Below are 23,692 nucleotides of genomic sequence, written 5' to 3' on the forward strand. Positions count from 1 at the left end.
AGAATAATTAGTTTGACCATTGTTTGACCACAGTTTGAATTTTTTTGAATTTTTTTGCCTCTCCAGATCTTAAGAGCCCCGTAACTTTTTTTCTGTTAGGTTTTTGAGGATTTTGAAAATGTTTAACGGGGTTCTCCCAGTTAAATTCTTATGTAACTTTTCGAGTAGATGATTTTTCATATAAAAAACTTTTTAATCCGAGTTCGTATGCAAAAGTTATGCCCATTTTACAAATTCCAGAGAGATTTTGCAAATAAAGTCGAAATTCATATTTGTAAATTTTCCCAACAACTAGACCACATATCACATGGGAAACTTATTTTATTTTATTTTTTTGACATTTCCATCATTTTCTTTTGTTTTTTCTAAAACTGAAAAGGCGGTCCGGGGGGTAGAGTTTGAAAATGGGACCTTTAGTACCGGTTCGTGCCATGAACCGGTACTAATGCCTCAAAGCCCATTAGTACCGGTTGGTGGCACCAACCAGGACGAAAGGTCTAACCTTTAGTCCCGGTTGGTGCCACCAACCGGTACTAATGGGCATCGCACCCTTTAGTCCCGGTTCGTGGCACCAACCGGGACTAAAGGGCCCAGGTGAACCGGGACTAATGCCTTAGCCGCACGAACCGGGACCAATGCTCACATTAGTCCCGGTTCGTGACTGAACCGGGACTAATGTGAATATTGCCCTGTGACGAAAACTCTGTTTTGTACTAGTGTGAACCGGTACTAAAGGTGCTGGAGGGGCCCTGGACTGACAACATCCTGCCACCACTCACTTTAGTACCGGTCCGTGGCACGAACCGGTGCTAATGGTCGGCCACGAACCGGTACTAATGAAAGCGGCTGTCTAGCCGTTGGAACCGGCACTAATGCACACATTAGTGCCGGCTCAAAAGCAAACCGGCACTAATGTGCTTGACATTTGACCATTTTTCTACTAGTGATTGTTGACATCTAGAAGGGCTCCCGGGGCACCTATGGTGCAATCATCAACGAAATAAAGCTTAGGGCAGATATGTTTAATTGTAATTTTATTTTTGAAGGTCGTGCGAAAAATGTCGAAGCACACGGCCTAGCCAGGTTTTCTCTTTCTCTAGGACTGGGGCGCCACATCTAGTTTGGCCACTCCCATGATCCATGATGTATCCCACAAACTGTGGCTTTTGATGAATAAAACCTGGTTTCACCCCTCAAAAAAAAACTTGAGGCTATTCAAGCCGTTTTCTTTTGGGTTTTTTACTTTTTTTCTTCTTCTCCGCCTTTCTTTCATTCTTCTCTGCATTTTATTTCTTTTTTCTATTTTCTTTTTTCTTCTGTTTATTTTGTTTCTATTTTTGGTTTTCTTTGTTCTACTGTTCGTTATTCTAAATTTTTGTATATGTCAATATCGTATTTCTAATACACGTCTAACATTTTTCCAATACAAATTATACATTTTCATAATAAATGGTCAAAAAATTTCTATACACAGTATTAACAATTTTCCAATACAAAATTAACAATTTTTAATACATGGTCAATATTTTTTCTATACATTTTTAACATTTTTCTAAACGCTTGATTAACAGTTTTCAAATAAAAATATAAAAAAATTCTAATACATTGTCAACATTATTTTTATACACATTAACATTTTTCCAAACGCTTAACATTTTCATAGACTTGTTCAACATTGTTGTAAATTCTTGATTAACATTTTTATATACACGATCAAAATTTTCTTGTCATTTTTTAATACATGGTCAACAATTTTTCTATACGCATTTAACATTTTTCAAATGTTTGATTAACATTTTGCAAATACTTGTTCAATATTTTTACAATGCTTGATTGATATTTTTCATATAATAATAAAACAATTTCATCATTTTTATAATACATAATAAAACAAAGCTGCCCTTGCCAGGGTGTGTGCTTCGGTGTTATGATCTCTTCCCTCATGTCATCTAGAACTCCTTCTTCTCCCTGATGTCATCTATAATCACACTGTTACGTCCCAAGTAAGCTAAGCTTCATGGAGATGCTTGACCGTTGTTATGCAATCAGTTGCCACCTAAAACTTGTGCAATATTAAGTCGATAGCCAAAGAGAGTCCTTCCCCGAAGACCAATGCCTCCAAAGCCTCTGGATCAACATGATCCCTTATGACTCTGACCGAGGATCCTAGATATGTCCCATCAGCAGTCCTACAGCTAGCGGCAACTGCACCTTGATCATGACGACGTGAGGTAGCTGCATCTACATTTTTTTATGAAAACCTTGCGCTGGAGCGATCCAGTGAGCCTGGGCATTCCGAGCGGTTGGTGCAGGATCTCTCTTAGGCTTGGTAGGCAGCAGGACCGATCACTCAAGAACCTTGTGATAAAAGAAAAAAGTGGACAACGGTGACTGAAATTCCCCCTCGTGTAGAGCTCTTCTTCTTGCCCGCCATATAGTACTAATACCTTTGCAAGATCGTCTTGCCCCATTGATTCCTGCAAGTCCATCAGCCAAATTCTGGCATTAGGATTATTCACTGCTTTCAGATGATCCACCAAATCCTCATCAACAAGGCACCATACTGCTTTAGCCATGTTATAGTCAACCCGTGCATGCCTCCATGTATTCTCAGTGCAATTGCAAATCGCACATTGACTGCAATCCGCCATCTTTCTCACATAGCGAACAACTTCAGTAGTGACTGAGTCCTGGCCAATGCGAAATTATTCAGTTTGGACAGTATAGAAGACTTCCACAATCGACACCATTGTTTCTTTGCTTCATTTTACATGCGCGGCTAGCACCAATGACCAGGCTTTTCTCAAAAAAGAAAACAATGGCCAGGCCAGCCATTGGGTTGGGCAACCGACATGCAAAAGATGGGGAAACGCAGCGTGCAGTGGTACTGGTTTTCTGTTGAGTCAACTGGGGTGCGACTATGTCTCGCTGCAAGCTAGACAGAGTCAGCTCTCGCTCAAGGCAGCTACCTAATTGGGTCGGCCCAGCTCGCGCGAGGCCACTGCCTCTTTTTTTGTTCGTTTGACCTTTTGTTTACACTTCCAAAAATTCTAAACATATATATTACAAAATATACTTTTCATAATGTTTTGAAATTTTTATCATGCAGTTGAAAGTTGTTAAATGTGTATAGAAAAAATGTTGACCACGTATACGAAAAATATATACAAAAAATGTACAATGGGTGTGAAAAAGTTGATAATGTGTTTAAAATATTTTAAACAAGTATTTGAAAAATGCTAATCAAGCGTTTGAAAAATGATGAATGTGTAAAGAAAAAATGTTGACCATGTATTAAAAAATGATGAAATCATTTGATCATGTATATGAAAATATTAATCAAGCACTTAAAAATGTTGAACAAGTATTTAAAAAAATGCTAATCAAGCATTTGGAAAATGATGAATGTGTATAGAAAAAATGTTGACCATGCTTTAAAAAATGTTAATCTTGCATTTGAAAAATGTTGATAAAGCATTTGAACAATCTTAAATCTCCATACAATTTTTTTAACCATGTATTTGAAAAATGTAATCTTGTATCTGAAAAATGTTAATCAAGCATTTGAAAAAAAATAAAGTGTGTATAGAGAATATGTTGACCATGTATACAAAAAATGTTAATATTGTATTTGAAAAATGTTAGTCAAGCATTTGAAAAATGTTTAAAATGTGTATAGAAAAAATATTGATTATATATTTAAAAATGTAAATTTGTATTGGAAATATGTTAAACTTGTATTAGAAAAATATTATTGACATATTAAAAAGGATAGAATGAAAACCAAAAGAAACAAAGAAAACCTTCAAAATTCAACCCTAAAAAGAAACAAAATAAACCAAAAGAAAAAAATAAAATTAAAATTAAAATCAAAGAAACAAATGAAAATGAATAAAAACAAAAAAATGGAGAAGAATAAAATAAGGAAAAATGAGAAAGAAAAGAAAAATGATAAAAACAATGAAAAAAACAAAGAGAAACCAAAATAGAAATAAGATGTATAATGATGAAAAAGGAAAACCGGAGAAGAAACAAGAAAACCAAACGAAGAACCAAGAAATGAAAAGGAAAAGAAAAAACATGAAGTCAACAGTGGCACAGTGGCTAGGTGCTCCATGGACAATTGAAACGACCTATGATCTAATCCCCTTGCGCCCGTGGTTTCTTCCTTATTTTTCTATTTTAGTATGTGCTAGTGGGCCGGACCGATTAGTCGAGATGCTTCAACGAGAGAACCTTCGGTCTGGTTGAATGTGAGATATAGCGCTCGCAAGTCAACCGTGCGGTGCAGCGGGCAAACCGCTTGGCCTGTCGCTAAATCTATTCGAGCGCGGCAAAAAAATGTGCGGGTGGCAGGGAATGATTAGTGATGACGTGGGTTTGCTGATGTGGATGGTCTGATAGGGGCTCCTATTTAGATATAGTAGATATGCTGAGAACAGTTGCACGTATACAGCTAATCGATTTTTCGGATGATCATGTGTTAATTTCAGAGCTGTGATGTGGAGGCTTCGCCATCAAGCTGCATCGCGGTGGGGCTGAAGGATTCTTCGTTGCTGTCAAGTTGCTTCACAGATGAAGGAAAATCAAAGAAGAGGGTCATGTGGACATGGAAGAAAAGAGGAGGTGACGTGACATGTTGGCGCTGCTCCTTAGCGCCTTCTTCTTCTTCCTCTAAACTGCCTCTCATAGCTCACTCGTGAACAGAGAACACAAGAAGTTTTTGGTGCCGAGCTGCCTCCCACAGCCGGCCTTTTCTCCTTAGTATATTCTCTTCAACAAGGACAAAGTTGGTGGCAAGTTCCTTTTCACGACATTTGGTGGTGGAAGGCATATGTGCCCGGCATGTCCTTTGTTTACCTTCAAAAGAAACTGATATGGAGCCATCTGCTAAGAAACTTTGATCTCGAGCTAATATCTCTTTTTCCTGAGGCAGATTTGAGCAAGTTGGGCCAAGGGCCTAAAGGAAAAGTAATGGTAAGTTATAAAATACGCCAGCTGTCGTGCTACTAGCCGTTGATAAGTAATAATATTAGTAATTATACCTAGTTAAATATCCCTCCATTTCAGAATATAAGGTGTATTGGTTTCCATGAAAGTCAAACTTATGTATGTTTGACCAAGATTATAGAATAAAAATATCAACATCTACAATACAAAATAAATAAAATATGAAAACATTTTTCATGATGGATCTAATGATACAAATTTGGTACTGTAGATGTTGATATATTCTTAAAGCTTGGTCAAACAAGCACGTATTTGACTTTAAAAAACTAATACACCTTATATTTTGGAATGGAGGGAGTATTAGTTTAGGGTAAGAATTTGGGTATGAAACGGTTCATCCCAAAGAAGGTTTCTTGTTGTCTCCAAATTAAGTTAGAATTGATTTCTGTTATTCCAAGTTGCAATTGGCCTTATAAGCCCTTCTTAGTCGACCAATACACGCAACCAAGTTGAGTCTTCCTCCTCCACTAGAAAAGAGCTTATGTCTTCATCCTCCTCTCGTCGGCGCCGCTGCCGGTCCACCCTATTTCAAAACATAAATTATATGAAGAGATGCATGAAGACTTATTGGACATTTCAAACCGTAAATTGTCAATAGATGTATGCAAGGTAGACTTCAACATGTTACAGGTCCACCACAAGAGAAGAACACATAAAACGATGGTTCTAGTCTACACATCCAAATTTACTGCAACGAACAAATATTTGAGTTAAGAATATAACACCACGCCAATGATATATAGGACCTACCCTGTTAGTAAGAAAAATTACAAGGCGCGATACGTGCCTCTCGCTAACCTCGTGCGTGTTTTGGTCCCGGTGTTTGCATGAGCGCCGGCAATATTTATGATCTAGGGTCCTATACGTAAAATGCAATGTAGGGGCCAAGTTGCAATCTAGATCGATGATCCAGGGTCCTATATGTAAAATGCAGGGACTAGTTTCTTATGAATCTCTGTGTAAAATGCGATTAATGTTTATATGCCATTATCCAATGCAGTCTTACTCAGAAAAAAAAGACAAATAAATAAATAAAGCAAACAAACAGAAGCAACACAGTGGCGTTATCCCCTCGCTCGCAATGGCTAAACCCATGCCGCTCCCGTCCACGGCCGCCGCCGCCGCGGCGCCAGCGCGCCTCCCCGTCGGCCTCCTCCTCCACACAACCCCGCCTCTGCGGCTCCGCCTCCGCGTCCCCTCCTTCCTCACCCCACTACCCCAAAGCCGCGGCCTTTCCTCGCCCCTCCGCGCCGTCGCCGCCGCCGTATCCACCACCACCGCCGGCAAGAGGGCCACCAGGCCGCCGAACCCGGGGCAGGTCATCAGCGAGGGCAGGGACGAGGACGCCCGCCGCGCCGTGTGCCCCGGGTGCGGGGTGTTCATGCAGGACGACGACCCCGACCTCCCCGGCTTCTTCACCAGCCCCTCCCGCCGGCCCCCGCAGGACGAGTTGGGGGAAGAAGAATCCGATTCTCCGGAGGGGCTCGTCGGGGACGACGGCTTGCCGTCGGAGTCCGATCTCGCCGCCGAACTGGACGGCCTGGACACCGGATTTCTCGAGTCCCTCGAAGAAGACGACGACGAAGAGGATGAGGAGGAGGAGGACGGTGGCGGAGAGACGGAGGCCGGCATGGACGCCGGGAGCCGCTGGGACTCGGGCTGGGACGACGGGATGGAGGAGGACTCGGAGGAGAAATGGAGCAAAGAGCTGGACGGCTTCACGCCGCCGGGGGTCGGGTACGGGAGCATCACGGAGGAGACCCTGGAGAGGATGAGGAAGGAGAAGCTGTCCAAGGCGGAGCGCAAGCGGCGGGCGAGGGAGGCCAAGCAGGCCGAGGCCAGGGAGGACTCCGCCGTGGTGTGCGCCCGGTGCCACTCGCTGAGGAACTACGGGCACGTCAAGAACGACAGGGCCGACAACCTCATCCCGGACTTCGACTTCGACCGCTTCATTTCGTCGCGCCTGATGAAGCGGTCGGCCGGCACGCCGGTCATCGTCATGGTGGTGGATTGCGCCGACTTCGACGGCTCCTTCCCCAAGAGGGCGGCCAAGTCGCTGTTCAGGGCGCTCGAGGGGAGGGGGAACTCCAAATTGAGCGAGACGCCGAGGCTTGTCCTTGTCGGTACCAAGGTGGATTTGCTGCCATGGGAGCAGATGGGAGTGAGGCTGGAGAAATGGGTGCGAGGCCGTGCTAAGGCTTTCGGAGCGCCGAAGCTCGATGCCGTGTACCTGGTCAGCGTCCACAAGGATTTGTCGGTGAGAAACTTGATCTCATACGTCAAGGATTTGGCAGGGCCGCGCAGCAACGTGTGGGTGATCGGTGCGCAGAACGCTGGCAAATCTACGCTGATCAATGCGTTTGCAAAGAAGCAAGGCGTTAAAATCACAAGACTGACAGAAGCCGCCGTTCCGGGAACTACATTGGGCATATTAAGGATGACAGGTGTTTTGCCTGCAAAGGCTAAGATGTATGATACTCCTGGCTTGCTGCATCCATATATTATGTCAATGAGGTTAAACACCGAGGAACGGAAGATGGTAGAAATCAGGAAGGAACTTCGGCCACGGACCTTCAGGGTGAAGGTAAATTTGTAGTCTGTTAACTTTGTCCTAGTTCTGTTTATTTCAGATGGAGTGGCTGACCTTTATTGCGTTGCAGTAACCGCTAAATACAAATGCATAACTACCGGGTTCGTAACTAGAAATGGCTACTTTCTTCAGTTTATTTTCATGTCAACATTCTAGTTGTGTTTTAATCATCAGTCTTCACCTAGAGATACGTGGTCAAGATCTATAGATACTGGACTTGGTAGCATTGTAAAATACTGACGATGCTAAAAGTCTAACACTTCATTCGTAGTTGAAATGGACTTCGGTAAACTTGATGATATTGTGGATTTATAGTTGGCTGTTATAATTAATCACAAATGAAACAGCACTTGGATGATTTTAACCAGGAACCCCTGCATTCCTAGTTATGACTTTACTCTTGAAAGACCTTATGCACTGAATACACTTGGTCAACTCTAATCCCTTGAAATGTTAAGTGATTTAATCGCACCCCTGAAGCTCCTTAACTCTGAATTACAAACATATTGTTCTATGTTGTATCGGAATCCACGAGGCTAGTTTGACTCAAATGTTGCGAACTGTTGCAGGCTGGACAATCTGTCCACATTGGAGGGTTAACGCGCCTGGATCTACTAGAAGCTTCAGTCCAGACTATCTATGTAACTGTTTGGGCATCTGCCAATATTTCACTTCATCTTGGAAAGACTGAAAATGCCGAAGAACTGCGAGACAAGCATGTTGGCATCAGACTTCAGGTGAGACCTGAATTTCCAACCTGGTTATGTTGCTCTTGAGAATAAATTGATTAGATTCTGTTTAATCAAAGGACTCCATAAAGATTACTTGGAAGTAAGGTTGCTTTATGGAGCAACTCTGCGTGTGCTATGCTATTTGAATAAACAAACTGCTGTTTACTTTGTTCGTCTGCTTTAATCGAAGGACTGCATAGCAGCATAGGTTTGTTCAGGTGTTTGCCATTAATTTGCTATAGTTGTCATATGTCATAGGCTACTAATGGTATATAAACCTAGAGGCTGAACTCCTATTATACACTGAAAGCTGTCAATTTTCAAGAGAATAATGAGCCCTGCTACCTGCTTTTACTGTTCAGTGCATATGCAGCCGGAGTTTATCTTGTCAATTTTCAAGAGAATAATTAGGCCTGCTACCTGCTTTTACTGTCCAGTGCGTATGTAGCTGGAGTTTATCATCCATAATGTAACCATGAAAAAACATACTTTTTTTGCATTCCTATATCCGTCATACTGATTTATGATATGCTGTAATTGTGCAGCCACCAGTTGCGGCAGAGCGAGCGACCGAACTGGGCCAGTGGACAGAGAGGCGGATCGATGTGTCCGGGGTCAGCTGGGACGTGAACAGCATGGACATCGCGGTCTCCGGTCTAGGCTGGTACTCGCTGGGCCTGAAAGGCAACGCCACCGTCGCCGTGCACACTTTCGACGGCATCGACGTGACGCAGCGCGACGCGATGATCCTCCACCGGGCCAAGTTCCTCGAGAGGCCTGGGTTCTTGCTGCCCATCGCCATCGCGAACGCCATCGGCGAGGAGACCCGGAAGAAGAATGAGAGATTGAATGCCCAACAGCAGAGCGACGAGGACGATGACGACGACCTTTCCGACGACGAAAGCGCCTAGTGACTGTGAGGTGACAATAGTGAAAACATTGTATGAGAACTGTTAGTAGATACACTAGGAGTGAGTGAGGAATAGCTGTTGTTTGGGAGCAGTACTCCGGCAAAGGACTCATATTCCATTGTGAGCTGTGATGATGTGTAGTGCACCCAAGAGGAATGTAGAAAAAGGCCACTGATAATTGAGAGGAAGGGGATGCCATTCTGCCCCCCTTGCACACAATACATACAAGTACAGTTGGGTCGTTGGTGCTTCTTGTTCCCTGACGTTGACCCCATGGCCTCATCCTCCTTTTATTCGGACACATGACAGGATGTGCCAACAGTATTTTCAGTCAGGAGTCAGAAGCACTGATTCTGTTTCAACTGTTGCTTGTGTGATATCACAAAGATTGCAGTTCCAGGTGTCCATTCCAATTACAGTCAGTGCAAGCCTTGTTGGATTCAGCACAATGTTCCTTTCTTTCTCTATCAGGTGGTGTGATGTGATCATTGATTGGTACAAGACCTCCTGGGTTTACTAGTGCACATGCAGGATATGATGCCCATGGTCACACTCACACATGTCATAGATCTTTTTTTTTCTTCTTCTACATAAAGCAGCACAGTGAACACATGGAAATATGTGGTCTCCATAATTCCGAAATCACGAAAAAGGCCAAGCCAACGCTCAATCCTAAAACCCGTTACCGACTTACCGCGTATACAGTGGTGGACCAGAAAACAAAGGTTTGTTGGGGCAATGGACAACGGCGGTGATGCCCGTGGCGGGTAGGCGAGCACCCTGCACCGCCGCCAGAGAACTCACCCCAATGGTGGGTCCACCACGGCGCGTATGTTTATCGCGATGTAACGTCGGGTCGCCAGCCGTCTCTTCTTCACCATATGCCATGAGGGGTTTTCGCCGAGTCGTCGTCCCCTTCGCTACGCCACATAAGATATCTCTCTCACTTTCAAGTGAAATTTGCCATATTGCCTCCCATTGATAAGCGCCTACCTTCAAAGTATGACCCCCACCCCACCCCCAAAGTACACCTTTGAAGTTTTTTCTATATAAATTAGGGTTTTGATCTTTAGAAAGAGAGAGGAATGTAGGTACTTATAAGAAAAAGGAACTTTTAAAAAGATAAGTTAGTTAATGAAAATAGAACAAGAGAGGAAGCATCCAATCCAACCCAACCCAAAGGAAAATAGAATGAATAGCCGCCCTTGTCCTCCTCTGCCTCCTCTTCTCTCCTCTCCCCCCTTCCTCTCCACGAACCCGAACGCGCCATGACGAGCTCCTCGACGCCGTCCCGTAAGGTATCAAACCCTAACCCTTCTCCCCTCCAATCCACCTGGTTCGCCGCCGAGGGAGCCCCAGATTGGCCGTTTCCGCGCACGATCGGATTGAAAATCTCTCCCCTTTTCCATGCACGATATGATACCCTTGTGTCACACTCACATCCATAAATCCCCCCCCCCCCTCTCTCCCACTCTCTCGAAAACAACACAATGAACAAATGGAAATATGTGGCCTCCATAGTTCTGAAATCACAAAAAAGGCCACCCCAAGGCTCGGTCCTAAACCTATTAGAACTTAAGTTTGGACGGTGCAGCGCCAGCTGGTCACTGGTCTGCACCGCCGCCACAGAGCTGGGGCGTCCGCCCTACTCGCCCCAATGGTGGATTTTTTGCTGAGTCGTCACCCCCCTTCGCCATGGCACATAACATTTGTCTCTCCTTCGATCAAAAACATAATTTGGCACAATGCCTCTCACTGGCAGCATCTTGATGGTACTTTCATAGCATCACACCCCCCCCACCCCCCCCCACACACAAAAGTACACCTCTTAAGTTTAAAATTAGGGGGTTTTATCTTAAAAAAGAGAGGAATTTAGGTACTCAAAAAGATAAGTTTGTTATTAATTATTGAATATAATAATAGGGGAAGCATCCAATCCAGCCCAAAGGAAAATAGAATAAAGAGCCGCCCTTGTCCTCCTCCTCCTCTTCTTCTCTCCTCTTTCCCTTCCCCTTCCTCTCCACGAACCCGAACGCGCCATGACGAGCTCCTCGACGCCGTCCTGTAAGGTATCAAACCCTAACCCTTCTCCCCTCCAATCCACCCGGTTCGCCGCCGAGGGAGCCCCAGATTGGCCGTTTCCGCGCACGATCGGATTGAAAATCTCTCCCCTTTTCCATGCACGATATGATACCCTTGTGTCACACTCACATCCATAAATCCCCCCCCCTCTCTCCCTGTCTCTCGAAAACAACACAATGAACAAATGGAAATATGTGGCCTCCATAGTTCTGAAATCACAAAAAAGGCCACCCCAAGGCTCGGTCCTAAACCTATTAGAACTTAAGTTTGGACGGTGCAGCGCCAGCTGGTCACTGGTCTGCACCGCCGCCACAGAGCTGGGGCGTCCGCCCTACTCGCCCCAATGGTGGATTTTTTGCTGAGTGGTCACCCCCCTTCGCCGAGGCACATAACATTTGTCTCTCCATCGATCAAAAACATAATTTGGCACAATACCTCTCACTAGCAGCATCTTGATGGTACTTTCATAGCATCACACCCCCCACCCCCCCCCCACACACACAAAAGTACACCTCTTAAGTTTAGAATTAGGGGGTTTTATCTTAAAAAAAAGAGGAATTTAGGTACTCAAAAAGATAAGTTTGTTATTAATTATTGAATATAATAAGAGGGGAAGCATCCAATCCAGCCCAAAGGAAAATAGAATAAAGAGCCGCCCTTGTCCTCCTCCTCCTCTTATTCTCTCCTCTTTCCCTTCCCCTTCCTCTCCACGAACCCGAACGCGCCATGACGAGCTCGTCGACGCCGTCCCGTAAGGTATCAAACCCTAACCCTTCTCCCCTCCAATCCACCCGGTTCGCCGCCGAGGGAGCCCCAGATTGGCCGTTTCCGCGCACAATCGGATTGAAAATCTCTCCCCTTTTCCATGCACGATATGATACCCTTGTGTCACATTCACATCCATAAACCCCCCCTCTCTCTCTCTCTCTCGAAAACAACACAATGAACAAATGGAAATATGTGGCCTCCATAGTTCTGAAATCACAAAAAAGGCCACCCCAAGGCTCGGTCCTAAACCTATTAGAACTTAAGTTTGGACGGTGCAGCGCCAGCTGGTCAGTGGTCTGCACCGCCGCCACAGAGCTGGGGCGTCCGCCCTACTCGCCCCGATGGTGGATTTTTTGCTGAGTCGTCACCCCCCTTCGCCATGGCACATAACATTTGTCTCTCCTTCGATCAAAAACATAATTTGGCACAATGCCTCTCACTGGCAGCATCTTGATGGTACTTTCATAGCATCACACCCCCCCACCCCCCCACACACACAAAAGTACACCTCTTAAGTTTAAAATTAGGGGGTTTTATCTTAAAAAAGAGAGGAATTTAGGTACTCAAAAAGATAAGTTTGTTATTAATTATTGAATATAATAATAGGGGAAGCATCCAATCCAGCCAAAGGAAAATAGAATAAAGAGCCGCCCTTGTCCTCCTCCTCCTCTTCTTCTCTCCTCTTTCCCTTCCCCTTCCTCTCCACGAACCCGAACGCGCCATGACGAGCTCCTCGACGCCGTCCTGTAAGGTATCAAACCCTAACCCTTCTCCCCTCCAATCCACCCGGTTCGCCGCCGAGGGAGCCCCAGATTGGCTGTTTCCGCGCACGATCGGATTGAAAATCTCTTCCCTTTTCCATGCACGATATGATACCCTTGTGTCACACTCACATCCATAAATCCTCCCCTCTCTCTCTCTCTAGAAAACAACACAATGAACAAATGGAAATATGTGGCCTCCATAGTTCTGAAATCACAAAAAAGGCCACCCCAAGGCTCGGTCCTAAACCTATTAGAACTTAAGTTTGGACGGTGCAGCGCCAGCTGGTCACTGGTCTTTACCGCCGCCACAGAGCTGGGGCGTCCGCCCTACTCGCCCCAATGGTGGATTTTTTGCTGAGTCGTCACCCCCCTTCGCCATGGCACATAACATTTGTCTCTCCTTCGATCAAAAACATAATTTGGCACAATGCCTCTCACTGGCAGCATCTTGATGGTACTTTCATAGCATCACACCCCCCACCCCCGCCCCCACACAAAAGTACACCTCTTAAGTTTAAAATTAGGGGGTTTTATCTTAAAAAAGAGAGGAATTTAGGTACAGATAAATTTGTTATTAATTATTGAATATAATAATAGGGGAAGCATCCAATCCAGCCCAAAGGAAAATAGAATAAAGAGCCGCCCTTGTCCTCCTCCTCCTCTTCTTCTCTCCTCTTTCCCTTCCCCTTCCTCTCCACGAACCCGAACGCGCCATGACGAGCTCGTCGACGCCGTCCCGTAAGGTATCAAACCCTAACCCTTCTCCCCTCCAATCCACCCGGTTCGCCGCCGAGGGAGCCCCAGATTGGCCGTTTCCGCGCACGATTGGATGGAAAATCTCTCCCCTTTTCCATGCACGATATGATACCCTTGTGTCACACTCACATCCATAAATCCCCCCCCCTCTCTCTCTCTCTCTAGAAAACAACACAATGAACAAATGGATATATGTGGCCTCCATAGTTCTGAAATCAAAAAAAAGGCCACCCCAAGGCTCGGTCCGAAACCTATTAGAACTTAAGTTTGGACGGTGCAGCGCCAGCTGGTCACTGGTCTGCACCGCCGCCACAGAGCTGGGGCGTCCGCCCTACTCGCCCCGATGGTGGATTTTTTGCTGAGTCGTCACCCCCCTTCGCCATGGCACATAACATTTGTCTCTCTTTCGATCAAAAACATAATTTGGCACAATGCCTCTCACTGGCAGCATCTTGATGCTACTTTCAAAGCATCACACCCCCCACCCCCCCCCCCCCCACACACAAAAGTACACCTCTTAAGTTTAAAATTAGGGGGTTTTATCTTAAAAAAGAGAGGAATTTAGGTACTCAAAAAGATAAGTTTGTTATTAATTATTGAATATAATAATAGGGGAAGCATCCAATCCAGCCCAAAGGAAAATAGAATAAAGAGCCGCCCTTGTCCTCCTCCTCCTCTTCTTCTCTCCTCTTTCCCTTCCCCTTCCTCTCCATGAACCCGAACGCGCCATGACGAGCTCGTCGACGCCGTCCCGTAAGGTATCAAACCCTAACCCTTCTCCCCTCCAATCCACCCGGTTCGCCGCCGAGGGAGCCCCAGATTGGCCGTTTCCGCGCACGATTGGATGGAAAATCTCTCCCCTTTTCCATGCACGATATGATACCCTTGTGTCACACTCACATCCATAAATCCCCCCCCCCCTCTCTCTCTCTCTCTAGAAAACAACACAATGAACAAATGGATATATGTGGCCTCCATAGTTCTGAAATCACAAAAAAGGCCACCCCAAGGCTCGGTCCAAAACCTATTAGAACTTAACTTTGGACGGTGCAGCGCCAGCTGGTCACTGGTCTGCACCGCCGCCACAGAGCTGGGGCGTCCGCCCTACTCGCCCCGATGGTGGATTTTTTGCTGAGTCGTCACCCCCCTTCGCCATGGCACATAACATTTGTCTCTCCTTCGATCAAAAACATAATTTGGCACAATGCCTCTCACTGGCAGCATCTTGATGGTACTTTCATAGCATCACACCCCCCCACCCCCCCCCCACACACAAAAGTACACCTCTTAAGTTTAAAATTAGGGGGTTTTATCTTAAAAAGAGAGGAATTTAGGTACTCAAAAAGATAAGTTTGTTATTAATTATTGAATATAATAATAGGGGAAGCATCCAATCCAGCCCAAAGGAAAATAGAATAAAGAGCCGCCCTTGTCCTCCTCCTCCTCTTCTTCTCTCCTCATGCCCTTCCCCTTCCTCTCCACGAACCCGAACGCGCCATGACGAGCTCCTCGACGCCGTCCTGTAAGGTATCAAACCCTAACCCTTCTCCCCTCCAATCCACCCGGTTCGCCGCCGAGGGAGCCCCAGATTGGCCGTTTCCGCGCACGATCGGATTGAAAATCTCTTCCCTTTTCCATGCACGATATGATACCCTTGTGTCACACTCACATCCATAAATCCCCCCCTCTCTCTCTCTCTAGAAAACAACACAATGAGCAAATGGAAATATGTGGCCTCCATAGTTCTGAAATCACGAAAAAGGCCACCCCAAGGCTCGGTCCTAAACCTATTAGAACTTAAGTTTGGACGGTGCAGCGCCAGCTGGTCACTGGTCTGCACCGCCGCCACAGAGCTGGGGCGTCCGCCCTACTCGCCCCAATGGTGGATTTTTTGCTGAGTCGTCACCCCCCTTCACCATGGCACATAACATTTGTCTCTCCTTCGATCAAAAACATAATTTGGCACAATGCCTCTCACTGGCAGCATCTTGATGGTACTTTCATAGCATCACACCCCCCACCCCCGCCCCCACACAAAAGTACACCTCTTAAGTTTAAAATTAGGGGGTTTTATCTTAAAAAAGAGAGGAATTTAGGTACAGATAAATTTGTTATTAATTATTGAATATAATAATAGGGGAAGCATCCAATCCAGCCCAAAGGAAAATAGAATAAAGAGCCGCCCTTGTCCTCCTCCTCCTCTTCTTCTCTCCTCTTTCCCTTCCCCTTCCTCTCCACGAACCCGAACGCGCCATGACGAGCTCGTCGACGCCGTCCCGTAAGGTATCAAACCCTAACCCTTCTCCCCTCCAATCCACCCGGTTCGCCGCCGAGGGAGCCCCAGATTGGCCGTTTCCGCGCACGATTGGATGGAAAATCTCTCCCCTTTTCCATGCACGATATGATACCCTTGTGTCACACTCACATCCATAAATCCCCCCCCCCTCTCTCTCTCTCTCTAGAAAACAACACAATGAACAAATGGATATATGTGGCCTCCATAGTTCTGAAATCAAAAAAAAGGCCACCTCAAGGCTCGATCCGAAACCTATTAGAACTTAAGTTTGGACGGTGCAGCGCCAACTGGTCACTGGTCTGCACCGCCGCCACAGAGCTGGGGCGTCCGCCCTACTCGCCCCGATGGTGGATTTTTTGCTGAGTCGTCACCCCCCTTCGCCATGGCACATAACATTTGTCTCTCCTTCGATCCAAAACATAATTTGGCACAATGCCTCTCACTGGCAGCATCTTGATGGTACTTTCATAGCATCACACCCCCCACCCCCCACCCCCACACAAAAGTACACCTCTTAAGTTTAAAATTAGGGGGTTTTATCTTAAAAAACAGAGGAATTTAGGTACTCAAAAAGATAAGTTTGTTATTAATTATTGAATATAATAATAGGGGAAGCATCCAATCCAGCCCAAAGGAAAATAGAATAAAGAGCCGCCCTTGTCCTCCTCCTCCTCTTCTTCTCTCCTCTTTCCCTTCCCCTTCCTCTCCACGAACCCGAACGCGCCATGACGAGCTCCTCGACGCCGTCCTGTAAGGTATCAAACCCTAACCCTTCTCCCCTCCAATCCACCCGGTTCGCCGCCGAGGGAGCCCCAGATTGGCCGTTTCCGCGCACGATCGGATTGAAAATCTCTTCCCTTTTCCATGCACGATATGATACCCTTGTGTCACACTCACATCCATAAATCCCCCCTCTCTCTCTCTCTCTCTCTCTAGAAAACAACACAATGAGCAAATGGAAATATGTGGCCTCCATATCTGAAATCACAAAAAAGGCCACCCCAAGGCTCGGTCCTAAACCTATTAGAACTTAAGTTTGGACGGTGCAGCGCCAGCTGGTCACTCGTCTGCACCGCCGCCACAGAGCTGGGGCGTGCGCCCTACTCGCCCCAATGGTGGATTTTTTGCTGAGTCATCACCCCCCTTCGCCATGGCACATAACATTTGTCTCTCCTTCGATCAAAAACATAATTTCGCACAATGCCTCTCACTGGCAGCATCTTGATGGTACTTTCATAGCATCACACCCCCCACCCCCCCACACACAAAAGTACACCTCTTAAGTTTAAAATTAGGGGGTTTTATCTTAAAAAAGAGAGGAATTTAGGTACTCAAAAAGATAAGTTTGTTATTAATTATTGAATATAATAATAGGGGAAGCATCCAATCCAGCCCAAAGGAAAATAGAATAAAGAGCCGCCCTTGTCCTCCTCCTCCTCTTATTCTCTCCTCTTTCCCTTCCCCTTCCTCTCCACGAACCCGAACGCGCCATGACGAGCTCGTCGACGCCGTCCCGTAAGGTATCAAACCCTAACCCTTCTCCCCTCCAATCCACCCGGTTCGCCGCCGAGGGAGCCCCAGATTGGCCGTTTCCGCGCACGATCGGATTGAAAATCTCTCCCCTTTTCCATGCACGATATGATACCCTTGTGTCACACTCACATCCATAAATCCCCCCCCCCTCTCTCCCTCTCTCTCGAAAACAACACAATGAACAAATGGAAATATGTGGCCTCCATAGTTCTGAAATCACAAAAAAGGCCACCCCAAGGCTCGGTCCTAAACCTATTAGAACTTAAGTTTGGACGGTGCAGCGCCAGCTGGTCACTGGTCTGCACCGCCGCCACAGAGCTGGGGCGACGCCCTACTCGCCCCAATGGTGGATTTTTTGCTGAGTCGTCACCCCCCTTCGCCATGGCACATAACATTTGTCTCTCCTTCGATCCAAAACATAATTTGGCACAATGCCTCTCACTGGCAGCATCTTGATGGTACTTTCATAGCATCACACCCCCACCCCCCCCCCCCACACACACACAAAAGTACACCTCTTAAGTTTAAAATTAGGGGGTTTTCTCTTAAAAAAGAGAGGAATTTAGGTACTCAAAAAGATAAGTTTGTTATTAATTATTGAATATAATAATAGGGGAAGCATCCAATCCAGCCCAAAGGAAAATAGAATATGTCCGCCTCCTCCTATTCTTCTCTCCTCTTTCCCTTCCCCTTCCTCTCCACAAACCCGAACGCGCCATGACGAGCTCCTCGACGCCGTCCCGTAAGGTATCAAACCCTAACCCTTCTCCCCTCCAATCCACCCGGTTCGCCGCCGAGGGAGCCCCAGATTGGCCGTTTCTGCGCACGATCGGATTGAAAATCTCTTCCCTTTTCCATGCACGATATGATACCCTTGTGTCACACTCACATCCATAAATCCCCCCCTCTCTCTCTTTCTCTAGAAAACAACAAAATGAACAAATGGAAATATGTGGCCTCCGTAGTTCTGACATCACAAAAAAGGCCACCCCAAGGCTCGGTCCTAAACCTATTAGAACTTAAGTTTGGACGGTGCAGCGCCAGCTGGTCACTGGTCTGCACCGCCGCCACAGAACTGGGGCGTCCGCCCTACTCGCCCCAATGGTGGATTTTTTGCTGAGTCGTCACCCCCGTTCGCCATGGCACATAACATTCGTCTCTCCTTCGATCAAAAACATAATTTGGCACAATGCCTCTCACTGGCAGCATCTTGATGGTACTTTCATAGCATCACACCCCCCACCCCCCCCACACAAAAGTACACCTCTTAAGTTTAAAATTAGGGGGTTTTATCTTAAAAAAGAGAGGAATTTAGGTACTCAAAAAGATAAGTTTGTTATTAATTATTGAATATAATAATAGGGGAAGCATCCAATCCAGCCCAAAGGAAAATAGAATAAAGATCCGCCCTTGTCCTCCTCCTCCTCTTCTTCTCTCCTCTTTCCCTTCCCCTTCCTCTCCACGAACCCGAACGCGCCATGACGAGCTCCTCGACGCCGTCCCGTAAGGTATCAAACCCTAACCCTTCTCCCCTCCAATCCACCCGGTTCGCAGCCGAGGGAGCCCCAGATTGGCCGTTTCCGCGCACGATCGGATTGAAAATCTCTCCCCTTTTCCATGCATGATATGATACCCTGGTGTCACACTCACATCCATAAATCCCCCCTCTCTCTCTCTAGAAAACAACACAATGAACAAATGGAAATATATGGCCTCCATAGTTCTGAAATCACAAAAAAGGCCACCCCAAGGCTCGGTCCTAAACCTATTAGAACTTAAGTTTGGACGGTGCAGCGCCAGCTGGTCACTGGTCTGCACCGCCGCCACAGAGCTAGGGCGTCCACCCTAATCGCCCCAATGGTGGATTTTTTGCCGAGTCATCACCCCCCTTCGCCATGGCACATAACATTTGTCTCTCTTTCGATCATAAACATAATTTGGCACAATGTCTCTCACTGGCAGCATCTTGATGGTACTTTCATCGCATCACACCCCCCACCCCCCCCCCCCGACACACAAAAGTACACCTCTTAAGTTTAAAATTAGGGGGTTTTATCTTAAAAAAGAGAGAAATTTAGGTACTCAAAAAGATAAGTTTGTTATTAATTATTGAATATAATAATAGGGGAAGCATCCAATCCAGCCCAAAGGAAAATAGAATAAAGAGCCGCCCGTGTCCTCCTCCTCCTCTTCTTCTCTCCTCTTTCCCTTCCCATTCCTCTGCACGAACCCGAACGCGCCATGTCGAGCTCCTCGAGGCCGTCCCGTAAGGTATCAAACCCTAACCCTTATCCCCTCCAATCCACCCGGTTCGCCGCCGAGGGAGCCCCACATTGGCCGTTTCCGCGCACGATCGGATTGAAAATCTCTCCCCTATTCCATGCACGATATGATACCCTTGTGTCACACTCACATCCATAAATCCTCTCTCTCTCTCTCTCTCTCTCTCTCTCTCTCTAGAAAACAACACAATGAGCAAATAGAAATATGTGGCCTCCATAGTTCTGAAATCACAAAAAAGGCCACCCCAAGGCTCGGTCCTAAACCTATTAGAACTTAAGTTTGGACGGTGCAGCGCCAGCTGGTCACTGGTCTGCACCGCCGCCACAGAGCTGGGGCGTCCGCCCTACTCGCCCCAATGGTGGATTTTTTGCTGAGTGGTCACCCCCCTTCGCCATGGCACATAACATTTCTCTCTCCTTCGATCAAAAACATAATTTGGCACAATGCCTCTCACTGGCAGCATCTTGATGGTACTTTGATAGCATCACACCCCCACCCCCCCCACACACAAAAGTACACCTCTTAAGTTTAAAATTAGGGGGTTTTCTCTTAAAAAAGAGAGGAATTTAGGTACTCAAAAAGATAAGTTTGTTATTAATTATTGAATATAATAATAGGGGAAGCATCCAATCCAGCCCAAAGGAAAATAGAATAAAGAGCCGCCCTTGTCCTCCTCCTCCTATTCTTCTCTCCTCTTTCCCTTCCCCTTCCTCTCCACGAACCCGAACGCGCCATGACGAGCTCCTCGACGCTGTCCCGTAAGGTATCAAACCCTAACCCTTCTCCCCTCCAATCCACCCGGTTCGCCGCCGAGGGAGCCCCAGATTGGCCGTTTCCGCGCACGATCGGATTGAAAATCTCTTCCCTTTTCCATGCACGATATGATACCCTTGTGCCACACTCACATCCATAAATCCCCCCTCTCTCTCTCTAGAAAACAACAAAATGAACAAATGGAAATATGTGGCCTCCATAGTTCTGACATCACAAAAAAGGCCACCCCAAGGCTCGGTCCTAAACCTATTAGAACTTAAGTTTGGACGGTGCAGCGCCAGCTGGTCACTGGTCTGCACCGCCGCCACAGAACTGGGGCGTCCGCCCTACTCGCCCCAATGGTGGATTTTTTGCTGAGCCGTCACCCCCGTTCCCCATGGCACATAACATTTGTCTCTCCTTCGATCAAAAACATAATTTGGCACAATGCCTCTCACTGGCAGCATCTTGATGGTACTTTCATAGCATCACACCCCCCACCCCCCCACACACAAAAGTACACCTCTTAAGTTTAAAATTAGGGGGTTTTATCTTAAAAAAGAGAGGAATTTAGGTACTCAAAAAGATAAGTTTGTTATTAATTATTGAATATAATAATAGGGGAAGCATCCAATCCAGCCCAAAGGAAAATAGAATAAAGAGCCGCCCTTGTCCTCCTCCTCCTCTTCTTCTCTCCTCTTTCCCTCCCCCTTCCTTCCACGAACCCGAACGCGCCATGACGAGCTCCTCGACGCCGTCCCGTAAGGTATCAAACCCTAACCCTTCTCCCCTCCAATCCACCCGGTTCGCCGCTGAGGGAGCCCTAGATTGGCCGTTTCCGCGCACGATCGGATTGAAAATCTCCCCCCTTTTCCATGCACGATATGATACCCTTGTGTCACACTCACATCCATAAATCCCCCCCCTCTCTCTCTCTAGAAAACAACACAATGAACAAATGGAAATATGTGGCCTCCATAGTTCTCAAATCACAAAAGAGGCCACCCCAAGGCTCGGTCCTAAACCTATTTGAACTTAAGTTTGGACGGTGCAGCGCCAGCTGGTCACTGGTCTGCACCGCTGCCACAGAGCTGGGGCGTCCGCCCTACTCGCCCCAATGGTGGATTTTTTGCTGAGTCGTCACCCCTCTTCGCCATGGCACATAAGACTTGTCTCTCCTTCGATCAAAAACATAATTTGGCACAATGCCTCTCACTGGCAGCATCTTGATGGTACTTTCATAGCATCACACCACCCCAGCCCCCCTACACACAAAAGTACACCTGTTAAGTTTAAAATTAGGGGGTTTTATCTTAAAAAAGAGAGGAATTTAGGTACTCAAAAAGATAAGTTTGTTATTAATTATTGAATATAATAATAGGGGAAGCATCCAATCCAGCCCAAATGAAAATAGAATAAAGAGCCGCCCTTGTCCTCCTCCTCCTCTTCTTCTCTCCTCTTTCCCTTCCCCTTCCTCTCCACGAACCCGAACGCGCTATGACGAGCTCCTCGACGCCGTCCCGTAAGGTATCAAACCCTAACCCTTCTCCCCTCCAATCCACCCGGTTCGCCGCCGAGGGAGCCCCAGATTGGCCGTTTCCGCGCACGATCGGATTGAAAGTCTCTCCCCTTTTCCATGCACGATATGATACCCTTGTGTCACACTCACATCCATAAATCCCCGCCCCTCTCTCTCTCTCTCTCTAGAAAACAACACAATGAACAAATGGAAATATGTGGCCTCCGTAGTTCTGAAATCACAAAAAAGGCCACCCCAAGGCTCGGTCCTAAACCTATTAGAACTTAAGTTTGGACGGTGCAGCGCCAGCTGGTCACTGGTCTGCACCGCCGCCACAGAGCTGTTGGGAATCGTAGCATAATTTAAAATTTTCCTACGCTCACCAAGATGCATCTATGGAGTCTACTAGCAACGAGGGGAAAGGAGTGGATCTACATACCCTTGTAGATCGCGAGCGGAAGCGTTCCAATGAACGTGGATGACGGAGTCGTACTCGCCGTGATCCAAATCACCGATGACCGAGTGCCGAACGGACGGCACCTCCGCGTTCAACACACGTACGGTGCAGCGACGTCTCCTCCTTCTTGATCCAGCAAGGGGGAAGGAGAGGTTGATGGAGATCCAACAGCACGACGGCGTGGTGGTGGATGTAGCGGGTCTCCGGCAGGGCTTCGCCGAGCTTCTACGAGAGAGAGAGAGGTGTTGCAGGGGAGGAGGGAGGCGCCCAAGGCTTAGATGTTGCTGCCCTCCCTTCCCCCCACTATATATAGGGCCAAGGGAGAGGGGGGGCGCAGCCTTGCCCCTTCCTTCAAGGAAGGGTGCGGCCAGGGGGGAGTCCTTCCCCCCCAAGGCACCTCGGAGGTGCCTTCCCCCTTTAGGACTCTCCCTTCTTTCTTATCTCTTGCGCATGGGCCTCTTGGGGCTGGTGCCCTTGGCCCATATAGGCCAAGGCGCACCCCTTACAGCCCATGTGGCCCCCCGGGGCTGGTGGACCCCCGGACCCCTTTCGGCACTCCCGGTACAATACCGATAAAGCGCGAAACTTTTCCGGCGACCAAAATAAGACTTCCCATATATAAATCTTTACCTCCGGACCATTCCGGAACCTCTCGTGACGTCCGGGATCTCATCCGGGACTCCGAACAACTTTCGGGTTTCCGCATACATATATCTCTACAACCCTAGCGTCACCGGACCTTAAGTGTGTAGACCCTACGGGTTTGGGAGACATGCAGACATGACCGAGACGCCTCTCCGGTCAATAACCAACAGCGGGATCTGGATACCCATGTTGGCTCCCACATGTTCCACGATGATATCATCGGATGAACCACGGTGTCGAGGATTCAATCAATCCGTATGCAATTCCCTTTGTCAATCGGTATGTTACTTGCCCGAGATTCGATCGTCGGTATCCCAATACCTTGTTCAATCTCGTTACCGGCAAGTCTCTTTAGTCGTACCGCAATGCATGATCCCGTGACCAATGCCTTGGTCACATTGAGCTCATTATGATGATGCATTACCGAGTGGGCCCAGAGATACCTCTCCGTTTACACGAAGTGACAAATCCCAGTCTCGATCCGTGCCAACCCAACAGACACTTTCGGAGATACCCGTAATGCACCTTTATAGTCACCCAGTTACGTTGTGACGTTTGGCACACCCAAAGCACTCCTACGGTATCCGGGAGTTG

General features: G+C 47.0%; 1 protein-coding gene across 1 annotated transcript; it reads left to right on the plus strand.

Moving 5' to 3' along the window:
• Positions 1-6,048: 6,048 nt before the first annotated feature.
• On the plus strand, positions 6,049-9,458 carry LOC123119067 (GTP-binding protein BRASSINAZOLE INSENSITIVE PALE GREEN 2, chloroplastic). The gene is made up of 3 exons (XM_044538726.1): positions 6,049-7,594; positions 8,170-8,337; positions 8,877-9,458. The coding sequence occupies exons 1-3, from the start codon at positions 6,092-6,094 to the stop codon at positions 9,240-9,242; spliced, it is 2,037 nt and encodes a 678-aa protein (XP_044394661.1). The 5' UTR covers positions 6,049-6,091; the 3' UTR covers positions 9,243-9,458.
• The last annotated feature ends 14,234 nt before the right edge of the window (positions 9,459-23,692 follow it).

The sequence above is a fragment of the Triticum aestivum genome, chromosome 5D (assembly GCF_018294505.1).
Source record: "Triticum aestivum cultivar Chinese Spring chromosome 5D, IWGSC CS RefSeq v2.1, whole genome shotgun sequence".
NCBI classification, from domain to species: domain Eukaryota; kingdom Viridiplantae; phylum Streptophyta; class Magnoliopsida; order Poales; family Poaceae; genus Triticum; species Triticum aestivum.